The 27,907-nt window shown below is 36.3% G+C and overlaps 1 protein-coding gene across 1 annotated transcript; it reads left to right on the top strand.

Annotated features, from left to right (window-relative positions):
- Positions 1 to 287: 287 nt before the first annotated feature.
- On the top strand, positions 288 to 26,997 carry LOC135833990 (uncharacterized). The gene is made up of 6 exons (XM_065347827.1): positions 288 to 401; positions 476 to 607; positions 673 to 2,154; positions 17,180 to 17,342; positions 18,026 to 18,351; positions 23,964 to 26,997. Exons 1-6 carry the CDS (start codon positions 288 to 290, stop codon positions 24,303 to 24,305), a joined length of 2,559 nt encoding a protein of 852 aa, XP_065203899.1. The 3' UTR covers positions 24,306 to 26,997.
- The last annotated feature ends 910 nt before the right edge of the window (positions 26,998 to 27,907 follow it).

Here is a 27,907-nt window from a genome sequence, read left to right on the forward strand (position 1 = left end):
TTCTTATTTTTGATGAATTTTTCAAAATTGGTAAATTTCTAGTTTTGCGGAGCACGTAGCGCCTTCATTTCACAAGATAGGCATTAGGCAACTTATCATAATAACGTTTTTTGTTCGTCTACTCGAGTTGCATCTATTGTGAAATTATTGCCCACGATTTATTTAACACCCTGTATACTCGGCATCTCCATTACAACTTACAAGAACAGAACGGTAAACAAACAGCAGAACAGTCTCGGACGACGATCGCGATAAGTGCGACGTCAGCGGAGTATAGCTGGTTTAATATGGTAGGCATCGGCGATGGTATGGTTTACAGCAGTGCTGCCAGAGTGGGAGGTAGTGGTTTAGGCGGAGGTGACGGCAGCGACGATAGTGGTATCGTGAATATCACATCGATGGTAGGCGACGACGATGGGCTCGGGCGCTACGGCCGAGCTGGTAGTGACGAAAACCATCTCGCTAAACGTGGTAGTGCTATTGGAATTTATACCGAAGTGGCGTTGGTGATACGACGACGACGACGACGACGACGACGACGACGAAAAATACTCGTAGTTCGAAAGTTGGTTGGTGTTTCGCGATATCGTCTGACGAAGAAGACGAGGTGATCGACCCCTTACCTTAGGGGGAAATGGCCGTTGTTGTATCGTAATAAAAGCTTGATTTTCAACAGTGCCTAACGTGGTGGAGATCTACGAGATCGAGAATTGCGTGGACGACGATAATAAATGCTCGTTTGCGCCAGTGACCTCAGCCTTTTCGACCAAGACGACCACAACACAGTGCGGTTCGAATGTGGTGGAAAACGGTACGTCTAAGGGAGCTGCCGGGTCCGGTCCAAGCTTCTTGGACGCCCCGTTGATCGGTTCTCGTGATACTTCGGCAGTATTGTGCGGTGGCAGTGTCGGTGGTGTTAATAATAATAACCGTGATAATAATTGTATTAGTAGTGGTAGTGGTCGCAAATCGGCGACGCTGGCGACTCAGCCTGATACAAACCTCAACCATTTATCCTTTCTGCCAGACACACCGGTGGTCAAGTCACCAGCGTCACCAGCCACCAGACCTAGAAGACTCTTCGGCAGTGCAACAGATCTCCGCCAACAAAACGCCCTCAAGGAATTAGCCAAGCCATCGTCGAATGGCGCCGGACCATCGTTACCAGCATCTCGTCGATCCTCGTGGTACGACGAAGCTTGCTCCAATGTCGTCGAAAAGACGTTACCGTCATCGAACGATTCTTCGGTCGCTGATAAAGACGACTACGCGGCGTCGTCGTCGTCGCCACCGCGACCAAGGCGAACTTTTACCAGCGTGCCCGAGGACGAAGACGCGGCCGCCGGTGAAATTGCCGTAGACGGCGAAGAGAGAGTTGTTCTGTTACAACGATCAGTATCGGTGCCCAACAACGATGCGCTTTCTACGACTCCCACCGCCGCCAAGTCCAAGTCGACGTCGCCGGCGCCGACGACCACGACCAACAACAACAACGGTGCTAGTAAACTGGGCAAATGGAGCAAGAGTAAAATCGATTTATTGCTGCCCAGCTTGAAATCTCTGGTTACCATGACGACTAATAAACTTTCGGCGAGCCGGCCTTCCAATCTGAATTACCCGAGGAGATCGTCCTGCATTAGCAAAAAATACTCAACGTCTAGATTCGACGTTCGTACCATCGGGTCTCCTTTGGTGACAGCCACCCTCAGACGTAACATCAGCCTGAACAGCGTGCAAATCACGTCCTCCTCATCGTCCAGGAAAAACGCCAGCTCCGATGACCTCCTACAAGTATGCTTGCTCAATAAAAAATTACGCAAGTGTAACACCGTCCTAACCCTCAGCAGTAGCGGTGGCTGCATCGCTAAAAATCCAAATGCCAACCGTACCCTGCACGTCGTCGAGCCTTTAAGACCTGTTAACAGGCTAAGGGTGGCATCTAACTCGCAGCAGGATGTGTACACCACCTCGAGGATGTGTTCTAGGTGCAGCAGCCTTCTTTCCATGGCGTCCTCCTCCAGATATTCCCTAAATTCGGCTCACGATTTTGTACCGGTCGTCAGCCCTAGTGTGCCGTGTAAAGTCTGCTTGAATGAAGTTCCTTTGAAAGATTCGTGGACGTTGCAGCATTGCGAGTGCTCATATTGTGTCGATGTAAGTAATACACATCTATCATAATTTCATTTTCTATTTATATAGATTAGTCGGGGAGCCCACTTAAGGATAAATTGCACCCCCTCCCCATCGATCCTCCGGGACAACTTTTTTCTTAAAGGCCGGGGAGTCCTAAGGAAAATTTCTAGCCCTTGTACTCAAAAAAAAAAAAAGTGGCCCTACTTACAAAATGGCGGCCATTTTGATTGGCAGGTCAGCTGAAATCGCAGATTTTGCGTTCCAACATATTTTGACAGGTCTCAATAACCTTTTTCAAAAATCTCGAGAACGACTCAATTTTCAGCTCAAAATTCTTCGAAAAAATGCTCAAAAAAACATTTTTGTTGAAATATTTGAATTTCTCGAGGAGTTGAAGTACATTTTAATAGTTGGGTTTTATGACATTTTATTCGAAAATCTCACAAATTATGACTCAATTTTGGGCTGAAAATCCTCAAAAAACATGTTTCTGAAAATATTCGAATTTCTTGAAAAATTTCAACACATTTTGACAGGTCTCAATAACTTTTTTCAAAAATCCGCGAATGACTCAATTTTCAGCTCGAAATTCTTCAAAAAAATGCTCAAAAAATATGTTTTTAAAAATATTTGAATTTCTGGCAGGAAATGCGTCAAAAGCACTTTTTGAAAACGTTATTGAAAAATTGATGAGAAAAAAAATCATGATAACAACAGAAAAGGTCATCTGACAGTTCCCAAGTTGTACAATATCTAGTCGGGGAGCCCACTTAAGGATAAATTGCACCCCCCCCCCCCCCCGTCGATCCTCCGGGACAACTTTTTTTTCTTGAAGGGGGAGTCCTAAGGAACATTTCTAGCCCTTGTACTCAAAAAAAAAAAAAAGGCCTTACTTACAAAATGGCGGCCATTTTGATTGGCAGGTCAGCCGAAATCGCAGATTTTGCGTTCCAACATAGGACTTGTACAAAATTTTTCAAACTGTACAAAGGTAGATCGAAAGATCAAGCAAAAATTTATCACCTGTCAAAATTTCAAGTGCTAAAGTGCGTTTTTCGATTTTTGGTGAATTTTTGAAAATCAAATTTTGGCCAAAAATGAGGGAAAAAATCAAAATTTTACCAAATTAACCAAGAAAGCTGCAATTTGTGATATGCCCTATTTTTGACATGCCAAATCGATTGGAAACTATATCAAACCGTTTTGAGCAGTTCTGGAGCCTCCAGTGAATTTTTGAAACTCGAAATTCCCACAAAATTTCACCAAAATGGAGTTGGAAAGCTGAAATTTATTCTGCAACTAATTTCAATACGCTACGAAGTCAACTGCAGGGGGATTTCAAGTCGTTTTAGAGCATCCAGAGATTTTTTGAAAATTACTGGAGCCTACAGTAGATTTTTGAAACTTGAAATTTTTACAACATTTTATCAAAATGGAGTTAGCAAGCCGAAATTTACTCTGAAAACTAATTTCAATGCAATATGCAGTCGACTGCAGGTTGATTTCAAACCGATTTGGAGTTTCCAGCGATTTTTTGAAACTTGAAATTTCAGCAATTTCATCAAATGGAGTTGGAATGTCGAAATTCATCCTGCCAATCAATTTCAATGCGCTACGAAGTCGACTGCAGGTGGATTTCAAGTTATTTTGGAGCATCCAGCGATTTCGTGAAAATTACTGGAGCCTCCAGCAGATTTTGAAACTTTAAATTTTCACAAAATTTCATCAAATGGAGATGAAAAGATAAAATATACTCTACACTCCAATTTCAACACCCTCTGAAGACGACTTCAGGTGGGTTCAAATAATTTTGGAGCCTCCAGCGACTTTTTGAAAATTACTGGAGCCTCCAGTAGATTTTTGAAACTTGAAATTCCTGCAACATCTTACCAAATGGAGTTGGCAAGCTGAAATTTACTTCGCAAACTAATTTCAATAAGATGAAGTCGACCACATGTTGGTTTCAAATGGTTTTGAAGCTTTCAGCTACTTATTGGAAATTTCAATTTTCCAAAAAACACCATACGACCTCTCAAAAAGTGGCTGGAGGGTCCAAAACGACTAGAAGTTGAAATCCACCAGCAGACGACTTCGTAGTGTATTAAAATTAGTTTGCAGAATGAATTTTGACTTTCCATCTCCGTTTGATGGAATTTTTAGGAAATTTAAAGTTTCAAAAATCTACTGGAGGCTCCAGTAATTTTCAAAAAATCTCTGGATGCTCCAAAACGACTTGAAATCCCCCTGCAGTTGACTTCGTAGCGTATTGAAATTAGTTGCAGAATAAATTTTAGCTTTCCAACTCCATTTTGGTGAAATTTTGTGGGAATTTCGAGTTTCAAAAATTCACTGGAGGCTCCAGAACTGCTCAAAACGGTTCGAAACAGTTTCCAATCGATTTGGCATGTCGAAAATAGAGGGTGTATCCCAAATTTCAGCTTTCTTGGCCAATTGGGTAAAATTTTGATGTTTTCCCTCATTTTTGGCCAAAATTTGATTTTCAAAAATTCACCAGAAATCAAAAAACGCACTTTAGTACTTAGAATTTTGACAGGTGATAAATTTTTGCTTGATCTTTCGATCTACCTTTGTACAGTTTGAAAAATTTTGTGCAAGTCCTATGTTGGAACGCAAAATCTGCGATTTCGGCTGACCTGCCAATCAAAATGGCCGCCATTTTGTAAGTAGGGCCACTTTTTTTTTCTGAGTACAAGGGCTAGAAATGTTCCTTAGGACTCCCCCTTTAAGAAAAAAGTTGTCCCGGAGGATCGACCAGAGGGGGGGGGGGTGCAATAGATCAAAAAAGTATTTTTTGAGCGTGTTCGAAGGATTTAGAGCCCAAATTTGGATTATGATTTTGGTATTTTTGAAAAAAGTGTCGAGAGAAATCCATCAAAATGGGATTTAAAAAATATTTTTCAGCATTTATGAAGAATTTTGAGCATAAAAATAATGAATTGTGATTTTTAGGATCATGGCACCTATCAAAATTGGTTAACAATATTTCAGCAGAAATTCATTAACTTTTATCAAAGTGTAAAATCCATAATTTTTCAAAAAAAAAGAATTTGTGTAAACTTCCTATCTTTCCAATTTTCAGAATTTTCGAAAACGAATTTTCTAAGAAAATCCAAATCTGAAATTTGAACGATTTTGGTCCCATAGGGAAAAAGATTTCCCCCTAAAAAACCAACTAAAGGAATCATTGTCTTTTCTCTTAAAATTTCCCAAATGAAAGGAGAAGTTGAGCTATCATCAATTTTTTAAATTCCCATCGAAATGTCTGAGTATAAATTCTTGCTAAAGAGAGACTACAAGTTCTTTGAACCGGTTTTGAGTCTTTTAAGGGGGGGGGGGTGTCTTGAAGACTTGACAAAGAGTTAAAATAAACGACTTTTGGAAAAATACTTCCTTATTGTGAAACATGAAAAAAGTATTGGTACATAAAAATTCGTATCCATTCCAGCTAATTTGATATGATTCTTTCAAAGGTTCCCCAAAAATTTGAGATAAGTTAAAACGTCAACTCGAGTATTGTAGTACATGAAGTGTCGAGGAGAGGAGTTGAAAAACAAACTTCCCGAGAGATATCAAAAGTAGTAAAAAAAATTGTCATCTCAAATATTATGTAATTAAAGTAGGGAATTAAAAGGAAAAAATAGTAATAAATTTCATTGAAAAATCGTAAAAAACCACGTTTTATTCTGCATAGAATCAGAAAAATTGTTTCATTTCAATTTTTTTATAAATGGGGAAAAAATTTTCAAGTAAGTAAAAGACATCATTCTAATCGTGTAGCCTTTTTTTTCAATGATTCAAATCCCAAAAATATAAGAACAGAGAAACGTGAAATTTTTAGAATTGCATTCGAGTTATTTTTTATGAAGTGAATAAAACTAGCAAAAGTGGTGGGAAAATGAAATAATTTTCATGAAAAAAATTTGACCTCATGAAAACTGCTTAAAAGAGGTAAAAATATCATTTTCATTTTTCATAAAATTAAAAAAAAATCCTAAAAATTTGGTGAACAAATCTTGAAATTATTCTTTTTGCCGAGCTTCGTAAAATCCCAAAGAAAGTTGAAAATAAATTCATTCAAGTAGGTAATTGTTGAACACGATAATTTTTCCCACGCGGTGTAAATTCGTAAAAATTTAGTTTTTGAGTTCCCTGCGCCATTTTCCCGCCAAATTTTGAAATTTCCGAAACTTTCTCCCCCCTCTCGTGCTCAATGTCCATATCATTAAGAAATTAAGTTTTCAAAGAGAAATCATTTTGAAAAATGAAAACCTTTGAAAAAGTTCAAAAATCCTTCGTTTCCAACAAAATAAAATGAATTTAAATTGGAATTTTTTTTCAAAAATAATTCAAAAACACGTGTAAAAAACATTAGTCAGATGCACTTGACAATTTTTCTATGTTTTCAAAATGTGCTTTTTACTGATATTCCTCGAGAAATTCAAATATTTTAACAAACATGATTTTTGAGCATTTTTGAAAGTTTTAAGCACAAAATTAGGTCATAATTTTTGTGTTTTTGTTTTTTTTGAAAAAATGTCATAAACCCAACTATCAAAATATGCTTTAAATTTCTCGAGAAATTCGAAAATTTCAACATAACATAACACTGTTTTTAAAGCATTTTTTCGAAGAATTTCGAGCTCAAAATTGGGTAGGTCTCAAAATTTTCAAAGAAGTTTTTTGAGACCTATGAACATGAGTTAAAATTTCACAAGAAATTAAAATATTTCAACAAAAACATTTTTTGAGCATTTTTGAAGGATTTTTATCCCAAAATTGGGTCATGATTTTTAAAATCTTTGATGAAAAAATATCATACAACCCAACTATACATATTAAAATGTTCTTAAACTCCTAGACAAATTCAAATTATTCAACGAGAGTGCTTTTTTTTTGAACAATCTGTGGAAGAATTTTGAGCTCGAAATTTGGTCATAATTCTCGGGATTTTCGGAAATGGCCTCTCAAAAAGGGTTGAAATTTCGCAAGAAATTCAGAATATTTCAACAACAATGTTTTTCGAGCATTTTCAAAAAAAGTTTCGAGCCAAAAATTGGGTCATGATTTTTAGGATTTATGAAAGAGTGTCATAAGGCCAATCAAAATGAGTGAAAATTTCGTGATAAATTCAAAAATTTCGACAAGAAATTATTAGGTTATAATTTTTGGAACTTTTGAAAAAATGTTTTTTGAAGGATTTTTAGCCCAAATTTGGATTATGATTTTTGGTATTTTTGAAAAAAAGTGTCATGAACCCATCAAAATGGGACTTGAAAATATGTACATTGTATCAAAAATGATTGGGAGGTCATAACACTTGATTGGTATGCTTTACTTACCAATTTATCCACAAAATTGCACGTAGCTCGATAAGAATATTATCATGATTCTGATACCTTATGGTTGTGCATGATGCTGAGATGCTGGAGCTAGCTTAAAGAACCATTTCATTACACAAGTCGAAAGATAACGATAGCAGAACCGGTTAATGAGCTCGTACACGATACGGTAGACGTCATTTAACGTACCTACCTATGTAATACCCATTGATTTAAAGTCTTCGTGGGTCAACGATATTAAAATCACTTTCAGTCGTTCGTATGGTAGGTATTACGATAAAGCTTTTCGTTTTCAATTGGGTCAGTATAGCGCAACATTAGACGTTAAGACACGAGTACTCGACTCGTGTTTCTATTTTTATACAATATCGCGAGGATTAAAATGAAATTATTGTAAGAACCTCTGATTGGACCGGTTCGATCAGGCTTTTCGAAAAAGTTTAATAAGACGTTATGCACATGTGTTGAAATTTCTCAAATGAATGTTTTTGAGTATTTTTTTGATGAGCTTAACATTTGGGTCATTTTTGGAATTTTTGAAAATGATTAATGAAGTGAAGTCCATCAAAATGTGTTGAAAATTTCGCAAGAAATTTAAATATTTCAACAAACATTGTTTTATGAGCATTTTTTCGAAGAGTTATAAGTTTAAAAAACTGGGTCATGATTTTTTGTATTTTCAAAAAAATGTCGCGAAACTTACCTATCAAAATACCTATGCTTAAATTCCTCGTACTTCAATTTTGGGCTCAGGATTTGCGTGTGTGTGGTTTTTTTTGTCACTTTTAAGTTTTATCCTCTTTTTAGTTATGTACTAGAATTGTCTTTTTGTGAAGCTATTTCAAGGTAAAAACTATTAGAAAAAACGACTTTTGAAACGACTTTTTGAGATTTTTTGAGATTTCAGTTGAGCTTTTTTGAAATTTATTCAGAGAAAATGTTCAAACTTTGTTTGGTGATTTTCTTTTCTATCGAGATGTCGTTCATCGGAATCGGTTCAGTCATTCGAAAAAAACGACTTAAAACGATTTTTTCAGCTTTCAGTTGAGCTTTTTTGAACTTTTTGAACTTTCAGAGAAAATTTTCAAAATTTGTTTTCACCAAGAATTGTATTTTTTTGAAGCTATTTTAAAGTACAAAATATATTTTTAAAAAATGACTTTTAAAACGACTATTTGAGTTTTTTTGAGCTTTCAGTTGAGCTTTTTTTGAAATTTCAGAGAAAATTTTCAAGATTAGTTTTCTCCAAGAATTGAATTTTTGTGAAGCTATTTCAAGGTACATATGTTAGGAAAAAACGACTTTTAAAACAACTTTTTGAGTTCTTTGAGCTTTCAGTTGAGCTTTTTTGAAATTTCAGAGAAAATGTTCAAACTTTGTTTGGTGATTTTCTTTTCTATCGAGATGTCGTTCATCGGAATCGGTTCAGTCATTCGAAAAAAACGACTTTTGAAACGATTTTTTTGAGCTTTCAGTTGAGCTTTTTTGAGCTTTTTGAACTTTCAGAGAAAATTTTCAAAATTTGTTTTCACCAAGAATTGTATTTTTGTAAAGCTATTTCAAGGTACAAAATTTTTAAAAAAAAAATGACTTAAAACGACTTTTTGAGTTTGTTTGAGCTTTCAGTTGAGCTTTTTTGAAATTTCAGAGGAAATTTTCAAACAATTTGTTTGGTGATTTTCCTTTCTATCGAGATGTTCATCGAAATTGCTTCATCCATTCGAAAAAAAACGACTTTTAAAACGACTCTTTTGAGATTTTTTGAGCTTTCAGTTGAGCTTTTTTGAGCTTTTTGAACTTTCAGAGAAAATTTTCAAGATTAGTTTTCTCCAAGAATTGAATTTTTGTCAAGCTATTTCAAGGTACATATGTTAGGAAAAAACGACTTTTAAAACAACTTTTTGAGTTCTTTGAGCTTTCAGTTGAGCTTTTTTGAAATTTCAGAGAAAATGTTCAAACTTTGTTTGGTGATTTTCTTTTCTATCAAGATGTCGTTCATCGGAATCGGTTCAGTCATTCGAAAAAAACGACTTTTGAAACGATTTTTTTGAACTTTCAGTTGAGCTTTTTTGAGCTTTTTGAACTTTCAGAGAAAATTTTCAAAATTTGTTTTCACCAAGAATTGTATTTTTGTGAAGCTATTTTAAGGTACAAAATATATTTTTAAAAAATGACTTTTAAAACGACTATTTGAGTTTTTTGAGCTTTCGGTTGAGCTTTTTTTGAAATTTCAGAGGAAATTTTCAAACAATTTGTTTGGTAATTTTCCTTTCTATCGAGATGTTGTTCATTGAAATTTGTTCAGCCATTCGGAAAAAAACTACTTTTAAAACGACTCTTTTGAGATTTTTTGAGCTTTCAGTTGAGCTTTTTTGAGCTTTTTGAACTTTTGGAGAAAATTTTCAAAATTAGTTTTCTCCAAGAATTGTATTTTTGTGAAGCTATTTCAAGGTACAATATGTTGGGAAAAAACGACTTTTAAAACAACTTTTTGAGTTTTTTGAGCTTTCAGTTGAGCTTTTTTAAAATTTCAGAGAAAATTTTCAAACAATTTGTTCGGTGATTTTCCTTTCTATCGAGATGTTGTTCATCGAAATTGATTCAGCAAAACGACTCTTTTGAGATTTTTTGAGCTTTCAGTTGAGCTTTTTTGAGCTTTTTGAACTTTCAGAGAAAATTTTCAAAATTAGTTTTCTCCAAGAATTGTATTTTTGTGAAGCTATTTCAAGGTACAATATGTTAGGAAAAAACGACTTTTAAAACAACTTTTCGAGTTTTTTGAGCTTTCAGTTGAGCTTTTTTGAAATTTCAGAGAAAATTTTCAAACAATTTGTTCGGTGATTTTCCTTTTTATCGAGATTTTCTTCATCGAAATTGATTCAGCCATACGAAAAAAGCGACGTTTAAAACGACCATTTCGAGCTTTCAGTTGAGCTTTTTTGAACTTTACGAACTTTCAGAGATAATTTTAAAAATTTGTTTTTACCAAGAATTGTATATTTGTGAAGCTATTTCAAGGTACAATATGTTAGGAAAAAAAGACTTTTGAAACAACTTTTTGAGTTTTTTGAGCTTTCAGTTGAGCTTTTATGAAATTTCAGAGAAAATTTTCAAACAATTTGTTTGGTGATTTTCGTTTCTATCGAGATGTTGTTCATCGAAATTGATTCAGCCATTCGAAAAAAGCGACGTTCAAAACGACTATTTCGAGGTTTCAGTTGAGCTTTTTTGAACTTTACAAACTTTCAGAGAAAATTTTAAAAATTTAGTTTTTACCAAGGATTGTCTTCTTGTGAAGCTATTTCAAAGTACAATATATGTACTTCATTGCACGTTGCATATCATCAAGTTTTTACCTTCAACTTTTGAAACTTTTTTCCGTCAAAAATTGTTTTTGCAGAGAGACCCTTCAAGGTACAATGTAGGCACTTTTGTGTACCCATCAGGCCATCAAACATGGCATAATCAATTTTGAGCTTTTTTGAGCTTTCAGTGCAACTTTTTGAACTTTCAACAGAATAAACCTGCACATCTACACATTAGCCTCTTTCTATCGAGATGTCGTTCATCAAAATCGGTTCAGCCGTTAAAAAAACCGACTTAATTTTAGTATAGATTCCACAAGTTCTGCCGAATATTGCTGTGATTTTTTTCACATAATTTTGAAAATTTTTCAATTGTGAGAATTTTCATGGCTTCTTCTACCTATCCATGAATGATTTTTTTCAAACAATTTTTTCTATGTTTTGATTTTTTCAGATTCTAAAAAATTTTAAAATGAAATGAAAAGTAGTACTTTAATAAAACTTCTTCCGAACCTATAATTACGATTTTTTCATTCCATGAAGTTCACTCAATATACCCCTGCCCATCAAGTCTCCTAATCTACAACGATAACGAAGATTGACGATTCATTTCCATATTTTGTTCAAGCAGGTACAAATATAACTTGTTTTGGAATATTACCTTATTTGTCAATATGCAAATAAATCTGATACCTATTATACTACCGAAGTATCGATATCGGTAAAAAGGAAACGAACGTGGAAAAAAGTGAAAAAAACAAGGTAGAAGCAGAGTTGAAAAAAAAAGAAGGATATCGGTCTTAATGTTTTGTAATGACTGAGCAATTTCTTTTGTGGTGTTATGTTGACGATGCACATTGTAGATAATGGACAGGTATCGAAGTTAAAAGAGTATAATAAATTATCGACAGCCGTAACTCGAGTATAATTAGTTTAGCAGTATAATTGTTCGGTAGTTTACCGATGACCTTGGTATTGAAGAGTGTAAATTAATTTCATTTATGCCTCGAGCGACATTGTACACAACACGTATGATATGCGTATTCGAATTATCCACCGTCCACGTACAACATTCGACTTGTTGACGATCGCTGTGCGAAAAATTGTCGTCAACATGCGGAAATACGAGTTCCAGCAGCCGAGTAGAGAGGAAATACTCTGAGAAGTCATAGGAGGATATCCCTACCATAAGTGCAACGAGTAGCTAGTAAAGGTTGAGAGATGGAAGCAAAGCAAGCAAAGCATATACGAGATACAAGATGAAAAAAAAACCAACGCGATCGCGTACGCGGAATGGAGAAAGCAAGCTAATTGCTTTTGTGAAATTTATTCGCTAATGTACCGGTTCAAAAACCTTGAACGGATCGGTATAGAAATTGAAAGTGAAATGCGAGTAAGACTGGAGAGAAAAAGTGGTAATTACGGGTCGAGTCGAGCTTCTATCTATTAATTTTCAAGTAGTGGAATTTTTTTCAACATATTTCTCGAAAGAGGTGGCCATGTTTTTTGATCTGAATTTTAATTTTTTTTTTATGGCAACTTATTTGTCGTTCGAGATATTCACGTGCTTTTATTCTATTTATGTTTTTAAAAATTTCAATTCGTTTTTTTTTTTTTTTGGTACATAATTACAAATTCTCATAATTTTCTTGCCAACTTCTTTCCTCTATTCCCCCGAACACGACGTGTATTTTTTTTTAAACACGATTTTAGTAAAGGGTATTCCTGCCCCTATCCTCGGTTTTTTAAAATTTTGATTGAAATGTTGGCACGAAAAAATTTCCCCCACCTCACCCCACCACTGCTCACCATGACAAAACAACGTTTTTTTTTACAGGAAAAAAATCGTACTTCAACGAGTTTTGAATAAAAAATGTTGATCCTACCCAAAATATTCAATACAGACACGAGTCGCGCCACGTGGATTTTTTCGAATTTTTTTGCCCCCCCCCCCCCAGAGGAGAGATATTGACTGGAAAAAATTCGAAACCGTTATACTTATCTTCATATCTAATTTTGGTACAAAAATTTTTTTTGCTAAAAATACATTTCGATGAGTACTATTTTTATAAATTTTTTCAAATTTTTCCACCAGGTAGTCGGGGAGCCCGCTTGAGGATCTATTGCACCCCCCCGGTCAATCCTCCGGGACAACTTTTTTCTTAAAGGGGGAGTCCTGAGGAACATTTCTAGCCCTTGTCCTCAAAAAAAAGGTGACCTACTTACAAAATGGCGGACATTTTGATTGACAGGTCAGCTGAAATCGCAGATTTTGCGTTCCAACATAGGAGTAGCATAAAATTTTTTGAACTGTACAAAGATCGAAAGATCTGGCAAAAATGTATCACCTGTCAAAATTTCAAGTTCTAAAGTGCTCTTTTCCATTTTTGGTGAATTTTTGAAAATCCAATTCAGGCCAAAAATGAGGGGAAAAATCAAAATTTTACCAAATTGACCAAAATAGCTGAAATATGCGATATACACCATTTTCAACATGCCAAATCGATTGGAAACTGTTTCAAACCGTTTCGAGCAGTTCTGGAGCCTCCAGCAGATTTTTAAAAACTCGAAATTCTCACAAAACTTCATCAATGGAGTTGGAAAGCCGAAATTAATTCTGCAAACTAATTTCAATATGCTGTGAAGTCGACTGCAGGTAAATTTCAAGTCGTTTTAGAGCCTCCAGTAATTTTCAAAAAATTGCTGGAGGCTCCAGTAAATTTTTGAAACTTGAAATTTCCCCAAAATTTCATCAAATCAATACAATAATATGAAGTCGACTGAATGGTAGTTTCAAATGGTTTTGAAGGTTCCAGCTACTTTTTGAAAATTACTGGAGCCTCCAGTAGATTTTTGAAAAACGAAATTCTCACAAAATTTCATCAAATGGAGTTGGAAAGCCGAAATTAATTCTGCAAACTAATTTCAATACGCTATGAAGTCGACTGCAGGTGTATTTCTTCGAGTCGTTTAGGAGCATCCAGTAATTTTCAAACAATTGCTGGAGGCTCCAGTAAATTTTTGAAACTTGAAATTTCCCCAAAAATTCCTCAAATTGGAGATGGAAAGCTGAAATTAACTATGCACCCCCCCTGCTAATCCATCGGGACGACTTTAAGGGGGAGTTCTAAGAAACATTTTTAGCCCTTATTCTCAAAAAAAAAGTGGCCCCACTTGACAGGTCAGCCGAAATCGCAGATTTTGCGTTCCAACATAGGACTAGCATAAAAATTTTTTAACCGTACAAATGTAGATCGAAAGATCAGGCAAAAATGTATCACCTGTCGAAATTTCAAGTGCTAAAGTGCTTTTTTCGATTTTTGGTGAATTTTCAAAAATCAAATTTCGGCCAAAATATAAGAAAAAATCAAAATTTTATTAAATTGACTTAGAATCCTGAAATTTGGAATATACCCTATTTTCGACATGCCAAATCGATTGGAAAAGGTTTCAACCTGTTTGGAGCAGTTCTGGAGCCTCCAGCAGATTTTTGAAACTCGAAATTCCCACAAAATTTCTTCAAAATGGAGATGGAAAGCAGAAATTAGCTATGCACTCCAATTTTAACACCCTCTGAAGACGACTTCAGGTGGTTTCAAGCAATTTTGGAGCCTACAGTGACTTTATGAAAGGTTTCATGGCGTTTATAGCAGAATTGAAATTTCCAAAAAGTATCTGGAACCTTCAAAACCATTTGAAACCACCATGCAGTCGACTTCTTATTATTGTATTGAAATTAGTTTGCAGAGTAAATTTCGGCTTTCCAACTCCATCTGATGAAACTTGGTGGGAATTTCGGGTTTCAAAAATATACTGGAGGCTCCAGTAGTTTTCAAAAAACCGCTGGAGGCTCCAAAACGACTTGAAATTCACCTACGGCCGACTTCATAGAGTATTGAAATTAGTTTGCAGAATTAATTTCGGCTTTCCAACTCCATTTGATGAAATTTTGTGAGAATTTCGAGTTTCAAAAATCTACTGGAGGCTCCAGTAATTTTCAAAAAGTAGCTGGAACCTTCAAAACCATTTGAAACTACCATGCAGTCGACTTCACATTATTGTATTGATTTGAGGAAATTTTGGGGAAATTTGAAGTTTCAAAAATTTACTGGAGCCTCCAGCAATTTTTTGAAAATTACTGGAGGCTCTAAAACGACTTGAAATTCACCTGCAGTCGACTTCATTGCGTATTGAAATTAGTTTGCAGACTTAATTTCGGCTTTCCAACTCCATTTGATGAAATTTTGTAGAAATTTAGAGCTTCAAAAATCTTGCAAACTAATTTCAATACGCTACGAAGTTAACTGCAGGGGGATTTCAAGTCGTTTGGGAGCCTCCAGCAGTTTTTTTCAACTTTGAATTTTTACAAAATAACATAAAAAATGGAGATGGAAAGCTAAAATTTACTCTACACTCCAATTTTAACACCCTCTGAAGACGACTTTAGGTGGGTTCAAGTTATGTTAGAGCCTCCACTGACTTTTTGAAAATTACTGGATCCTGTAGTAGATTTTTGAAACTTGAAATTCCCGCAACATTTTACCAAATGGAGTTGGCAAGCTGAACTTTACTTCGCAAACTAATTTCCACGCGATATGAAGTCGACTACATGATGGTTTCAAATGGGTTTGAAGCTTCCAGCTACTTTTTGGAAATTTCAATTTTTCAAAAAACGCCATACGACCTTTCAAAATGTCGCTGGAGGCTCCAATCCGCCAGCAGTCGACTTCGTAGCGAATTGAAATTAGTTTGCAGAATGATTTTCGACTATCCATCTCCGTTTGATGAAATTTTGCGGAAATTTCAAGTTTCAAATATCTGCTGGAGGCTCCAGTATTTTCAAAGAATCGCTGGAGGATCCTAAATAACTTGAAATCCTCCTGCAGTTGACATCGTAGCGTATTGAAATCAGTTGCCGAGTAAATTTCGGTTATCCAACTCCACTTGATGAAATTTTGTGGAAATTTCGAGTTACAAAAATCTGTTGGAGGCTCCAGGACTACTCAAAACGGTTTGAAACAGTTTCCAATCGATTTGACATGTCGAAAATAGGGTTTATCCCGAATTTCAGCTATTTTGGTCAATTTGGTAAAATTTTGATTTTTCCGCTCATTTTTGGCCGGATTTTGATTTTCAAAAATTCACCAAAAATGGAAAAAAGCTCTTTAGCACTTGAAATTTTGACATGTGATACATTTTTGCCAGATCTTTCGATCTTTGTACGGTTCATAAAATTTTATGCTACTCCTATGTTGGAACGCAAAATCTGCGATTTCGGCTGACCTGTCAATCAAAATGGCCGCTATTTTGTAAGTAGGCCACCTTTTTTTCGAGGACAAGGGCTAGAAATGTTCCTTAGGTCTCCTCCTTCAAGAAAGAAGTTGTCCCGGAGGATCGACGGGGGATGCAATAGATACTTAAGCGGGCTCCCTGACTAAGGTAGATCATCTTAAAAAACATGTGTTTTTTTGGGCCAAGATATCGCCAAAAAAGCGCTACTTTCGGATATGTAGTTCTGAAGTTTTGCATGCAGGCCTCTAAAAACAGCAGAAAACCAGACAACTTCTCGAAAACCTCATTTTGATACCATGAATGCCTTCTCCCCCAATTTTTGGGGCAAAGGAAGATCGGCAACATGGGTATTGTTATTATATGAATTGACCCCCCCTCCCCGTTGAACACGAATATGAAGTTAGATTCACAGTTGGAGACCTCTAAGAGCCACATTTGGGGACTGGGCTGCCCTAAAATTGAGTTTTTCGTGGAAAATGCTTCGATATAGCGCGAGTTATCCCCCTCCACTTCCTCGATCAAGGTTGATCTACGATTCTTGAGTAATGTATAGAGTACCCTTTCTCTTCCCTCCCCCAGTTTGATTTGAAATATCGGGAGCTTGACCTGAAAAAACCCGATTTTCGAAACATAATTTTTCCATATTTGTAAAAATTATTTGTATTGCACCAAAAAAAAAAAAAAAAAAAAAAATGGATCTGAAAAGTGTGATTACTGATTAGGAGGAAGAAGAGGGTTACGCGATTTGTCCAATTTTTACAGGTATTCGATGTTGGCCGTTTACATTATAGTATTACATACCTACGTTTTTGGGACACAAAAATAGTGACTTTTTTTTTGTAAGTGGATTGAGGTGCAGGAGGCTTTTTTTGATTGTAAATCGATGGTGTGAAAGGGTCATTTTTACCCATAACAGCGACCATTAAATTACGAGGGAGGGGGAGGGGAAAGGGTAAATAGCCCTTTTTAAAATTGAGAAAAAAATTAGGAACGAAAGAGTTATGCTATAAAAAAGAAAGAAAAACACTTCGAAGAAATCATAACTGACTAAGTATTCTAATTTGTCTGTATTTTTTATTCTGTTTACAGTGCGTTCGTTCGTACGTAGAATTCGAAATAAACCAAGGCGCTTATAGTATTTCATGTCCGGATGCCCAATGCGAAAAGCAAGGCATTATTATGTTGGAAGAAATTGAAAGTCTAGTCAGTTTAGAAAATATTGTAAAACACAAACGATATCGTTTAAATAAAGGTAAGCAGCATGTTTATGTACTCCTCTCGTATATCATTTTTTAGTACAATTTTTTTCATTAGAAGGAAGTCCCCTCCTCCCACCGCAGTTCTCAAAATACCTGTACAGGATATCCGAAACATTGAAATTTTTAGTTTTTCTTGAAAAAAATAATCATCTAGAAGTATTCTGCTCAGAGATGAAAATTTTCAAATAATCTGTACGTACCTACAGACATCATTTTTCGATATTTTTCAACTTTGGAGGCTTCATACAAGGGGACCAACATCATTCGGAGGACCAAGGGGTGTTTTTCTTGAAAATACAGTTATTTAAAAGTAGGTACTTATCTGTCCAGAAATTAAACATTTTCAAAAAATGTGTACAGATATGAATTTCTCATTATTCGTTGATTTTTTTTCCAATTTCGAGGGGCTATATAGGGAACCAACATCATTTGGGAGACCGGGGGAAGGGTTTTCTAGAAACAAAGCTTATTCAGGAAAATTCTGCCCATAAATGAAAAATTTCCAAAAAATTTCTACAGACATTACTTTTTCATATTTTTTATTTTTCCCAAATATGGGAAGGGGGGGTGTCCAGGGTTATGTAGAACAATACTAACATGGAAATGTTTTTTTCAAAGTGATTTATTTACGATTTTCATTTTTAATAAATTGTATCTCGTACTTATAATTTGACAGAGGTGGAAATGGATAAAAGTCGAACGTGGTGTCCGCGCGCTGGCTGTGAAACAGTTTGTACTTTGTGTTCAACCGATCGGTGTACCCCGCAAAGTGTGCATTGTCCGACGTGTAACATGGATTTTTGCTCGAATTGCCGAACCTCTTGGCATGCGGGATCGCCTTGCAAATCCGAAGAGCTCGTACCAGGAGTTTCATTCGATTCGGAGCTAATCAAGTGCTGTCCAATGTGTAGCGTTCCTATTGAAAAAGACGAAGGATGTGCTCAAATGCTGTGTAAAAGATGCAAACATGTTTTTTGTTGGTATTGTCTGGCCTCGCTAGATGTAAGTACAATAATTCCATCCTATCTATTTTACTCTTGTTCTGGGTCATTCCATGTCAATTCGACCAAAAAAATGCGATTTTGAAAGTCATGCCCCTTTCGATTTCGCTCAAATTTTTTTTGACAATATCTACCCACCCAATAAGCAAGAAACTCGCAATCAGTTTGGTCGCAGCCCCCTCAGGGAGCTGGTGGTGGGGGGGGGCTTCCATTATTTTCACATTGTCTCGAGGTACTCAACTTCAGCAGCCCATTCCTCCAAAACTATGATACTTTGATCAAAACTGATGTCACAGTTCAAAAGGGTATTGAATTTTGAACTTTTTGAGCACTTTGAAATTTTCAAAATTTGAAAGTTGAACTTTCAAATTGAAAGTTTAAATTTCAAAATAGCGCTGTAAGTGGGAGCTACCATTTAAAATTCTGAAAAAATTTCCATAGATGTACCTTCTGATGCTTTTTCGAAATATATTTTAATTTTCGAGATTGGATCTCTTAATGGAAGGGGAGCACCCCCACCCCCAATTTGGGGCAAAACTTTCGAAGAAAATATGGGGCATGTGGCACATCGAATTGTATGTTTTTGGTAACGCTGAACACGAATATGACGTTAGATTTTTGATTGGACCCCATCCACGGCCCCCAGCACCTTCTCAAATGGGGTCAAAGATCAAAATAGGGTTTTTTTTCGTGCGACACATCAAATAGTATGTTTTTGGTGACACTGAACACGAATATGACGTAAGATTTTTTTGGACCCATCCACGACCCCTCAGCACCTCCCCAAGGGGGGTGAGCTAAAAATAAATGGTTTCAATCGTGTGACACATGAAATGGTATGTTTTCGATATTGCTGAACACGAATATAGCCGTAGTTTTTCAAATTGACCTCACTTATGGCTCCCAGAACCTCCCTCAATTGGTAAAAGTCCAAAAAATTGGTTGGAGGCCGTAGATGGGGTCCAACCGAAAATCTTACGTCATATTCGTGTTCAGCGTCACCAAAAACATACCATTTGATGTGTCGCACGAAAAAAAAACCTATTTTGAACTTTGACCCCATTTGGGGAGGTCCTGGAGGCCGTGGATGGGGTCCAATCAAAAATCTAACGTCATATTCGTGTTCAGCGTTACCAAAAACATACAATTCGATGTGCTACATGCCCCATATTTTCTTCGAAAGTTTTGCCCCAAATTGGGGGTGGGGGTGCTCCCCTTCCATTAAGAGATCCAATCTCGAAAATCAAAATATATTTCGAAAAAGCATCAGAAGGTACATCTATGGAAATTTCTCAGAATTTTAAATGGTAGCTCCCACTTACAGTGCCATTTTGAAATTTAAACTTTCAATTTGAAAGTTCAACTTTCAAATTTTGAAAATTTCAAAATGCCTAAAAAGTTCAAAATTCAATACCCTTTTGAACTGTGAAATCAGAAGCACCGATTGTTTCAGGAGGTTAAAAATCAGACATAAACCAAATTTCAAAATTTTAGCTCGATTTGATCAAATTTTGGTATTATTTTTATATGTCAGACATGGGTGAAATCTGAAATTCCAAAAATTCGTCAAAAATCAGACAGTGAAATTGAGCTCTTGAAATTTGGCTCGATGGTGTATTTTTACATGGTCTTTTGATCTGGTACGGCCCAAAAAATGTTATCTTATTTAGGATGGTTAAAAATCTTGAAATTTAGTCAATTCCAAAATCAAAAAAGCCTCGTTCCTTGTCAAAAATTGTCACTTTTTCGCAAAAAAAAATTCAAGAAGTATCCAAAAACATTGAAAAATGTATAAAAACTTATCAAAATAACCTACAATTGAGAAATTTCAATCAGAAATGACTGTATTAGAACACTTTATTCTTTTTCAAACTTCTGAGTTACGGCGTTTTGAAGTATCAGAAGGCTCCAATTTTGTAGCGAATTTGAATTTCATCAAGGTAATGACTTTAAATACATCACACAACATCCCACAAACACAACTTGAGGCATTGTAGGGAAAAAATGAAGAGATGAGCCAGTCACAACTTGAAAAGTCACTGTTTTCGTGAAAAAATCAAGCAAAAAATCGAAAAATCAGTGTTTCGCAACAACTTGAATTCGATGAAAATCGATTATTATGATGACATAATGAAAAATTTTTGTATTCTAAATAGTTGACGATGTTGAAATTTTCTTCCTGTCGCCTCACATTTCGTCTCGGCTCATTTTTCTCTTCTCCTCTTTTTTTTAAAGGCCATTTTAACCACGAAAAATCGATTTTTTTCAAAATGTAAATGGACTACATTTTTCTACTCCTCAGTGTGAATTTAATTCAACCCTAAACTCATTTTTGAAAAAAAGTGACTTACCTGGTTCTTTCCCTGGACTCTTCATCTGTCTTCCAGTTTGCCCAACATAGTGTTTTCTACATCCACAGGTTATTTTGTATACTCCTTCTGTTTCCAAGGGGACTTTGTCCTTTGTTGAGGGGATTGTGTCTGTGTCTTTGATGGTTTTGAGAGGTTTGAACACTGGTTTTATGTTATGTTTCCTGAGCAGCTTTCCAATCCTGTCTGTGGTGTTTTGGACATATGGCATTATCACAATCTTTTTTTTTTCTTCAGGTTCCTCCTTAGGTACTCTTTCTTCCCCAGTTTGTCTGATTATTGATTTGATCAGCTGTTTGTTGTATCCGTTTTCTTGGAAAATGGTAGTTAGTTTCTCCAGTTCTTGTTCTAGGTTTTCTTTATGGCATACTATCCTGGCACGTTTGGCTAGAGTGTAGATTACTCCTTTCTTCTGTGCAGGATGGTGGTGGGAATCTGCTCTTATGTATTTGTTGGTGTGTGTGGGCTTCCTGTATACATTGTGCTGCAGTTTCTTCCCAGTTTCTCTGTGTAGTTTAACATCTAGGAAGGCAAGCTCATTGTTTTTCTCCTCTTCTACAGTGAATTTTATGGCTGGATGAATGCTGTTCAGGTGTTGTATGAATTCTTGCAGTTTGTCTCTTCCATGTTGCCAAATAGCAAACACATGGTCCACATATCTTAGCCAGATCTTTGGTTTCAAGGTTGCTGTCTCCAAGGCTTTTTCCTCAAACTTTTCCATGTAGAAGTTTGCCACTTTGGGGGAGAGAGGTGAGCCCATAGCTACTCCATCTTTTTGTTCATAGAATTCTCCATTGTATAGGAAATAGCTGGCTTTCAGGCAGTGGTCAAAGAGTTTGGCCAAATCATTAGGGAACAACTCCTCCAGGTATTCCAGGGTATCCTTCAGGGGTACTTTGGTGAACAAGTACTCCACATCAAAGCTGACTAGAATGTCTCCTTCCTCAGTGATGATGTCTTTTGTTTTCTCAACAAAGTCTGCTGTGTTCTTCACAAAGCTGGTGGTGTTGCCCACATGAGGGGATAGCTCTTTGGACAGATATGTATTTGGCCAGGTTGTAAGTTGGTCCATTGATACTAGATACAATTGGTCTCAGTGGTACATCTTTTTTGTGGATCTTTGGCAGTCCATAGAGTTTTGGTACTCTGGAGTCCTGGGGGGTTATCCACTTTTTTGTTTTGGCATCAATGCTGGTGGATTCATTTATCAATTTCTTGGTTGCATTTTCGAATCTTGTAGTTGGGTTCCTTTTGGCCTTCTGGTAAGTCTGATCATTGAGTAGTTGTTGGATTTTGTTGTTGTAGTCCATCCACATTTGAGTCGGTTTTGGGAGGGACACCTCAAGAGTGGTTTTTTGACCAGCTTAATCCAAAAAAATCAAAATTTTACAGTTTGTGAAGGAATTTTTGAAATTTGCGCGAGTCGCTGTATTTTGTGCACAACAAACCCCCCCGAGGCCGAGTTCCGCCATTTCCAGCCATTCTGGAGCCTCCAGCGCTACTTTTTGATTTCTCCAGAATTTTGAATTTGCTCCAGAAGGCGTGAATATGAAGTTGGGAAGCTAAAAATCGAGTTGAGTATTATACTCGATCTGTTCAACGAGATTATCTACATTTGAGTCGGTTTTGGGAGGGACACCTCAAGAGTGGTTTTTTGACCAGCTTAATCCAAAAAATCAAAATTTTACAGTTTGTGAAGGAATTTTTGAAATTTGCGCGAGTCGCTGTATTTTGTGCACAACAAACCCCCCGAGGCCGAGTTCCGCCATTTCCAGCCATTCTGGAGCCTCCAGCGCTACTTTACAATTTCTCCAGAATTTTGAATTTGCTCCAGAAGGCGTGAATATGAAGTCAGGCAGCTAAAAATCGAGGTGTGTGTTATACCAGACCTATTTAACGAATTTATCCACATTTGAGCCGATTCTGGAGGGGACACCTCAAGAGTGGTTTTTTGACCAGTTTTTTTTTAAATACAAATATTCAAAAATCAAAAATTTCCCGTTTGCGATAAAATTTTCGAAATTTGCGCGAATCGCCGTATTTCGAACACAACAAACTTCCTAAGGCCGAGTTTCGCCATTTCCGGTCATTCTGGAGCCTCCAGTGCGATTTTTTAATTTCTCCAGAATTTTCAACTTGCTCCAGAAGGCGTGAATATGAAGTTGGGTAGCTAAAAATCGAGTTGTGTGTTATACTCGACCTGTTTAACAAATTTATCCGCATTTGAGCCGATTCTGGAGCGGACACCTCAAGAGTGGTTTTTTGACCAGTTTTTTTTTAATAATAAAAATTCAAAAATGATAAAATTTCCCGTTTGCAAGAAAATTTTAGGAATTTACGCGAATCGCAGTATTTTGTCATGAACTAACCTCACGAGGGCGAATTTCGCCATTTCCAGCCATTTTGGAGGCTCCAGCGCGATTTTTCAATTTCTCCAGAATTTTTAATTTGTTCCAGAAGGCGTGGATTTCAACTTGGGCAGCTAAAAATCGAGTTGTGTGTAATGCTCGACCTGTTTAACGAGTTTATCCACATTTGAGCCGATTCTGGAGAGAGAACACCTCAAGGGTGGTTTTTTGACCATCTTTTTTTCAAAATAAAAATATCCAACCCCCAAAAACTCCTCGTTTGTGAAAAAAATTTTGAAATTTGCGCGAATCGTTGTATTTCGTCATTAATTAACCACACGAGAGCGAATTTCGCCATTTCCAGCCTTTCTTGGGCCTCCCTTTAATTTTTGAATACATATTTTTATTATGAAAGGAGCTGGTCAAAAACCCACTCTTGAGGTGTCCCTTCCAGAATCGGCTCAAATGTGAATAAATTCGCTAAACAGGTCGAGTATAACACACAACTCGATTTTTAGCTGCCCAACTTCACATTCACGCATTCTGGAGCAAATTGAAAATTCTGGAGAAATTGAAAAATCGCACCAGAGGCTCCAGAATGGCTGGAAATGGCGTAATTTGGATTTGGGGGGTTAATGTTTTAGGACTAATTTTGAACATAGTCAATTTTGGATTTTCAAAAATTCGCCAAAAATTGAAAAATGAACTAGGGAAGCTGAAAATTTGGATTTGGGGGTTTTAGAACATGCTCTTTCCAAAAATCGCGGTCCCGTTCAAATCGGAGGCGGACACCTCAAGAGGTTCCCTTGTTAGCATAATTAAATTTACAAAATATTTGAAATCATTCTGGTACTATATCTACACGAGTGTAATATCTGCTTCATTTTTGCTTCCAGGATGATTTTCTATTGCGACACTACGACAAAGGTCCATGCAAAAACAAACTAGGTCATTCCAGAGCGTCGGTCATTTGGCATCGGACACAGGTAATCAGTATTTTCGTCGGTTTCGGTATCCTGTTACTGATAGCATCGCCTTTGCTGCTGCTCGCGGCTCCTTGTATCGTATGCTGCAAATGTCGAGTATGCACTAGTGACGCTAAACTAGACGTTGACGTCGTTGATGTCGTTGACGATGAAATAGTGGACGCTGCTACCGAACCGCAAGGCAATGCCGACACTGCCGATAATTACATTGAAAAAGATCCTACCAGTGCATTGGATGGTGATAGTTCTTAAAAAGAGCAGATAGGTACTGTGTTAATGTTTTAATTTTTTGTTTGTTTGTTTGTCTCGTTGTATTAGTATAAGTGATCATATCTAATAAGTACTATTGTGTGTTTATAGGTACGTGTGTTGTGTACCCATCTCCCTCGTTATCCCTTACCCCAAAACCCAAAACAACCTCCTCCCTCATTTTAAAAGAAAAATCGAAGAGCATTACTAAACGTGGATCTCTCCAAGTCTGTTTTTTTTCTTCGAAATTCAAACCGGTCACGTGTGGAAATTCCGAAATATCTGCCATTCTCGGTCCTAACTACTCAATGGTTGACCGAATATTATGGGCAAGGCCGCCCGAGTAAAATTTTATCCGCTTGACTTGGCTGTGCCGGCGGTATCCTTGAAAATCGGTGTCGAAATAGTCACGCTACCGAATAATTAAATCCAAACGCTGCTACCTCATGCATGAGTACTGAGTATAAATAGGTACTCTACTCCGTCGTCTTTGACTCGTGTCGTGAACAACAACAAAATTCAGTATTTAGGACTAGGGTGTGCCTTGTTTTGCAAAGTTGAAAATTTTTTTCCCAAGTTGAAAATAAAATGTCAAAAATTGAGAATAAATTAAGATCGGGGAAACATTTTTGAAAATATTCTATTTTCACATCAGAATTGTTCTTCAAACCCCCCTTTCACATAAAAAAACCTCCCTTAGACCTCCCAAATAATTTTGACTCTCGGTATGGATCACCTCCAAATTAGGAAAAACTAAAAATATAGAAATAGGTACGTATTTCTAAATGATTTTGTAACCATGTAGCAGCAGCCAACGAAAAGTAATTTTCCATTATATAGGTAAATAAGGTACCTACACCCTAGTGCTTGGAGAAGAATCATGTATAGTCGGGGGGCCCGCATAAGGATCACTTGCACTCCCTGCCGATTCTCCGGTACAACTTTTTTCTTAAAGGGGGAGTCCTTTTGAGCAGTTCTGGAGCCTCCAGCAGATTTTTGAAACTCGAAATTACCACAAAATTTCTTCAAAATGGAAATGGAAAGCAGAAATTAGCTATATGCACTCCAATTTTAACACCCTCTGAAGACGATTTCAGGTGGGTTCGAGCAATTTTGGAGCCTACAGTGACTTTATGAAAGGTTTCATGGCATTTATAGCAGAATTGAAATTTCCAAAAAGTAGCTGGAACCTTCAAAACCATTTGAAACCACCATGCAGTCGACTTCTCATTATTGTATTGAAATTAGTCTGCAGAGTAAATTTCGGCTTTCCAACTCCATCTGATGAAACTTAGTGGGAATTTCGAGTCTCAAAAATCTACTGGAGGCTCCAGTAGTTTTCAAAAAACCGATGGAGGCTCCAAAACGACTTGAAACTCACCTACGGTCAACTTCATAGAGTATTGAAATTAGTTTACAGAATTAATTTCGGCTTTCCAACTCCATTTTATGAAATTTTGTGAGAATTTCGAGTTTCAAAAATCTACTGGAGGCTCCAGTAATTTTCAAAAAGTAGCTGGAACCTTCAAAACCATTTGAAACTACCATGCAGTCGACTTCATATTATTGTATTGATTTGATGAAATTTTGGGGAAATTTCAAGTTTCAAAAATTTACTGGAGCCTCCAGCAATTTTTTGAAAATTACTGGAGGCTCCAAAACGGCTTGAAATTCACCTGCGGTCGACTTCATAGCGTATTGAAATTAGTTTGCAGACTTAATTTCGGCTTTCCAACTCCATTTGATGAAATTTTGCGAGAATTTCGAATTTCAAAAATCTACTGGAGGCTCCAGAACTGCTCAAAACGGTTTGAAACAGTTTCCAATCGATTTGGCAGGTCAAAAATACTGTATCCTAAATTTCAGATTTATAGGTCAATTTAATAAAAATTTTGATTTTTTCTAATAATTTTGGCCAAGATTTGATTTTTGAAAATTCACCAAAAATCGAAAAAAGCAATTTAGCACTTGAAATTCTGACACGTGATACATTTTTGCCTGATCTTTCGATCTACTTTTGTATAGTTTAAAAAATGTTATGCTAGTCCTATGTTGGAACGCAAAATCTGCGATTTCAGCTGACCTGTCAATCAAAATGGCCGCCATTTTATAAATAGGGCCACTTTTTTTTTGAGGACAAGGGCTAGAAATGTTCCTTAGGACTCCCGCTTAAAGTTGTCCCGAAGGATTCGCAAGGGGGTGCAAGTGATCTTTATGCGGGCCCCCCGACTAATAGCAACCATTCCAATCACGAAAATCCAACAAGTCCGAAAGAGATTATTTAGCATTGGTAATGTTTTCTTCCTCATCCTCTTGCCTACCGATATGATCATTCCGTTTAAAATTTTTTTCAAAATGATCAACGTTGATTTATAAAACAAAGTTGATTCGAAAAAAATTTAAAAAATTAAAAACTAGTCAATAAAATGAATAAAAGAAGCGAAATTTAACGTATCGAACGTATTTTTATAGAGATATGTTTTGAACAAATGTCGCATGTTGAGTTTTTATTTATTTTTTTCGTAGGTAACTCACTTTTTTCAGTATTTTTATGAATAAAAATTGCTACTACTTTCAATATGTTTGTAAAGTACTCTTTCTTTTTACTTTAATTTATTTTCATACTCATTTTTTACTCTCATGTATTCTCACTTGTGTTCATTGGAAATATAATAAATTTTGTTACTTTTGTAAATTATTTTTATTTTTAATTGGCTGGTTTTTTTTTTTGCAACAAAAAGCTAATTCTAAAAATGAGTTTGAATATGCGGGCTATGCTTTTTCTATTGATGGTAGAATTACCAACTTCACAGCTCATAAATATTCTTCAATTTTCAATTTAGAAGTTTCTGCTATACTTCATTGCCTACAAAAGATCTCTACTTCGAAAAGCCCAAACAAAAAATTCCTGATTCAGTCAGACTCACTCTCTGCTCTTTTATCAATCCAAAACAAATTTTCTGAACATCAACTTGTTCATAAGATCCATCAAATCATTTATAAACTTCAGACTACTGACAAAATTATTAAATTTATGTTTGTCCTAAGTCATGTAGGCATTGAAGGAAATCAGGCAGTAGATGAATCAGCTAAAACAGCTGTTACCCCCTCTAAAATTTTCTCTGTGACCCATGATGACGTTATTAACATTCTAAAAATCATCCCCAAAACTCCAATTGGCAAAACCTATGGAACTCAAAAACAAATCACAAACTATTTACCCATAAAAAATCAATCCTCCCTTGGAAGCACCTTAGTCAACTAAATAGATCAGAAGAAATTATAATCACCCGCCTTAGAAGAGGTCATACTAAATGAACCCACAGCCATTGTACACCAAAGCTCCCAAACCCACCTGCCAATTCTGTAATTCTGAAATAATCTCCACTCAACACCTTCTATTCTATTGTCCCTTCCTCAAAACAAAACGTCAATCCCTAAACATTTAAGACCTCAACCCTACAATTCCTGACAATATCAAGCAGATGGAAAACATTCTTAAATACATCAAAGAAATCAATCATTCAAACCACATCTAGACTAACCCCTCGAAACTGGGCGTAAAAATCCTGGCAATTATACACGCCCAGCATAAAAAAAATGTC

Source organism: Planococcus citri, chromosome 1, assembly GCF_950023065.1.
Source record: "Planococcus citri chromosome 1, ihPlaCitr1.1, whole genome shotgun sequence".
Lineage (NCBI taxonomy): Eukaryota > Metazoa > Arthropoda > Insecta > Hemiptera > Pseudococcidae > Planococcus > Planococcus citri.

Bases quoted from the DNA above. Each gene is read 5' to 3' on its own strand.
- LOC135833990 (XM_065347827.1), top strand. From the start codon at position 288: ATGGTAGGCATCGGCGATGGTATGGTTTACAGCAGTGCTGCCAGAGTG. The intron at 17,343-18,025 runs GTAAGCAGCATG...ATAATTTGACAG, and splicing joins ACGATATCGTTTAAATAAAG to AGGTGGAAATGGATAAAAGT. The intron at 18,352-23,963 runs GTAAGTACAATA...TTTTGCTTCCAG, and splicing joins ATTGTCTGGCCTCGCTAGAT to GATGATTTTCTATTGCGACA.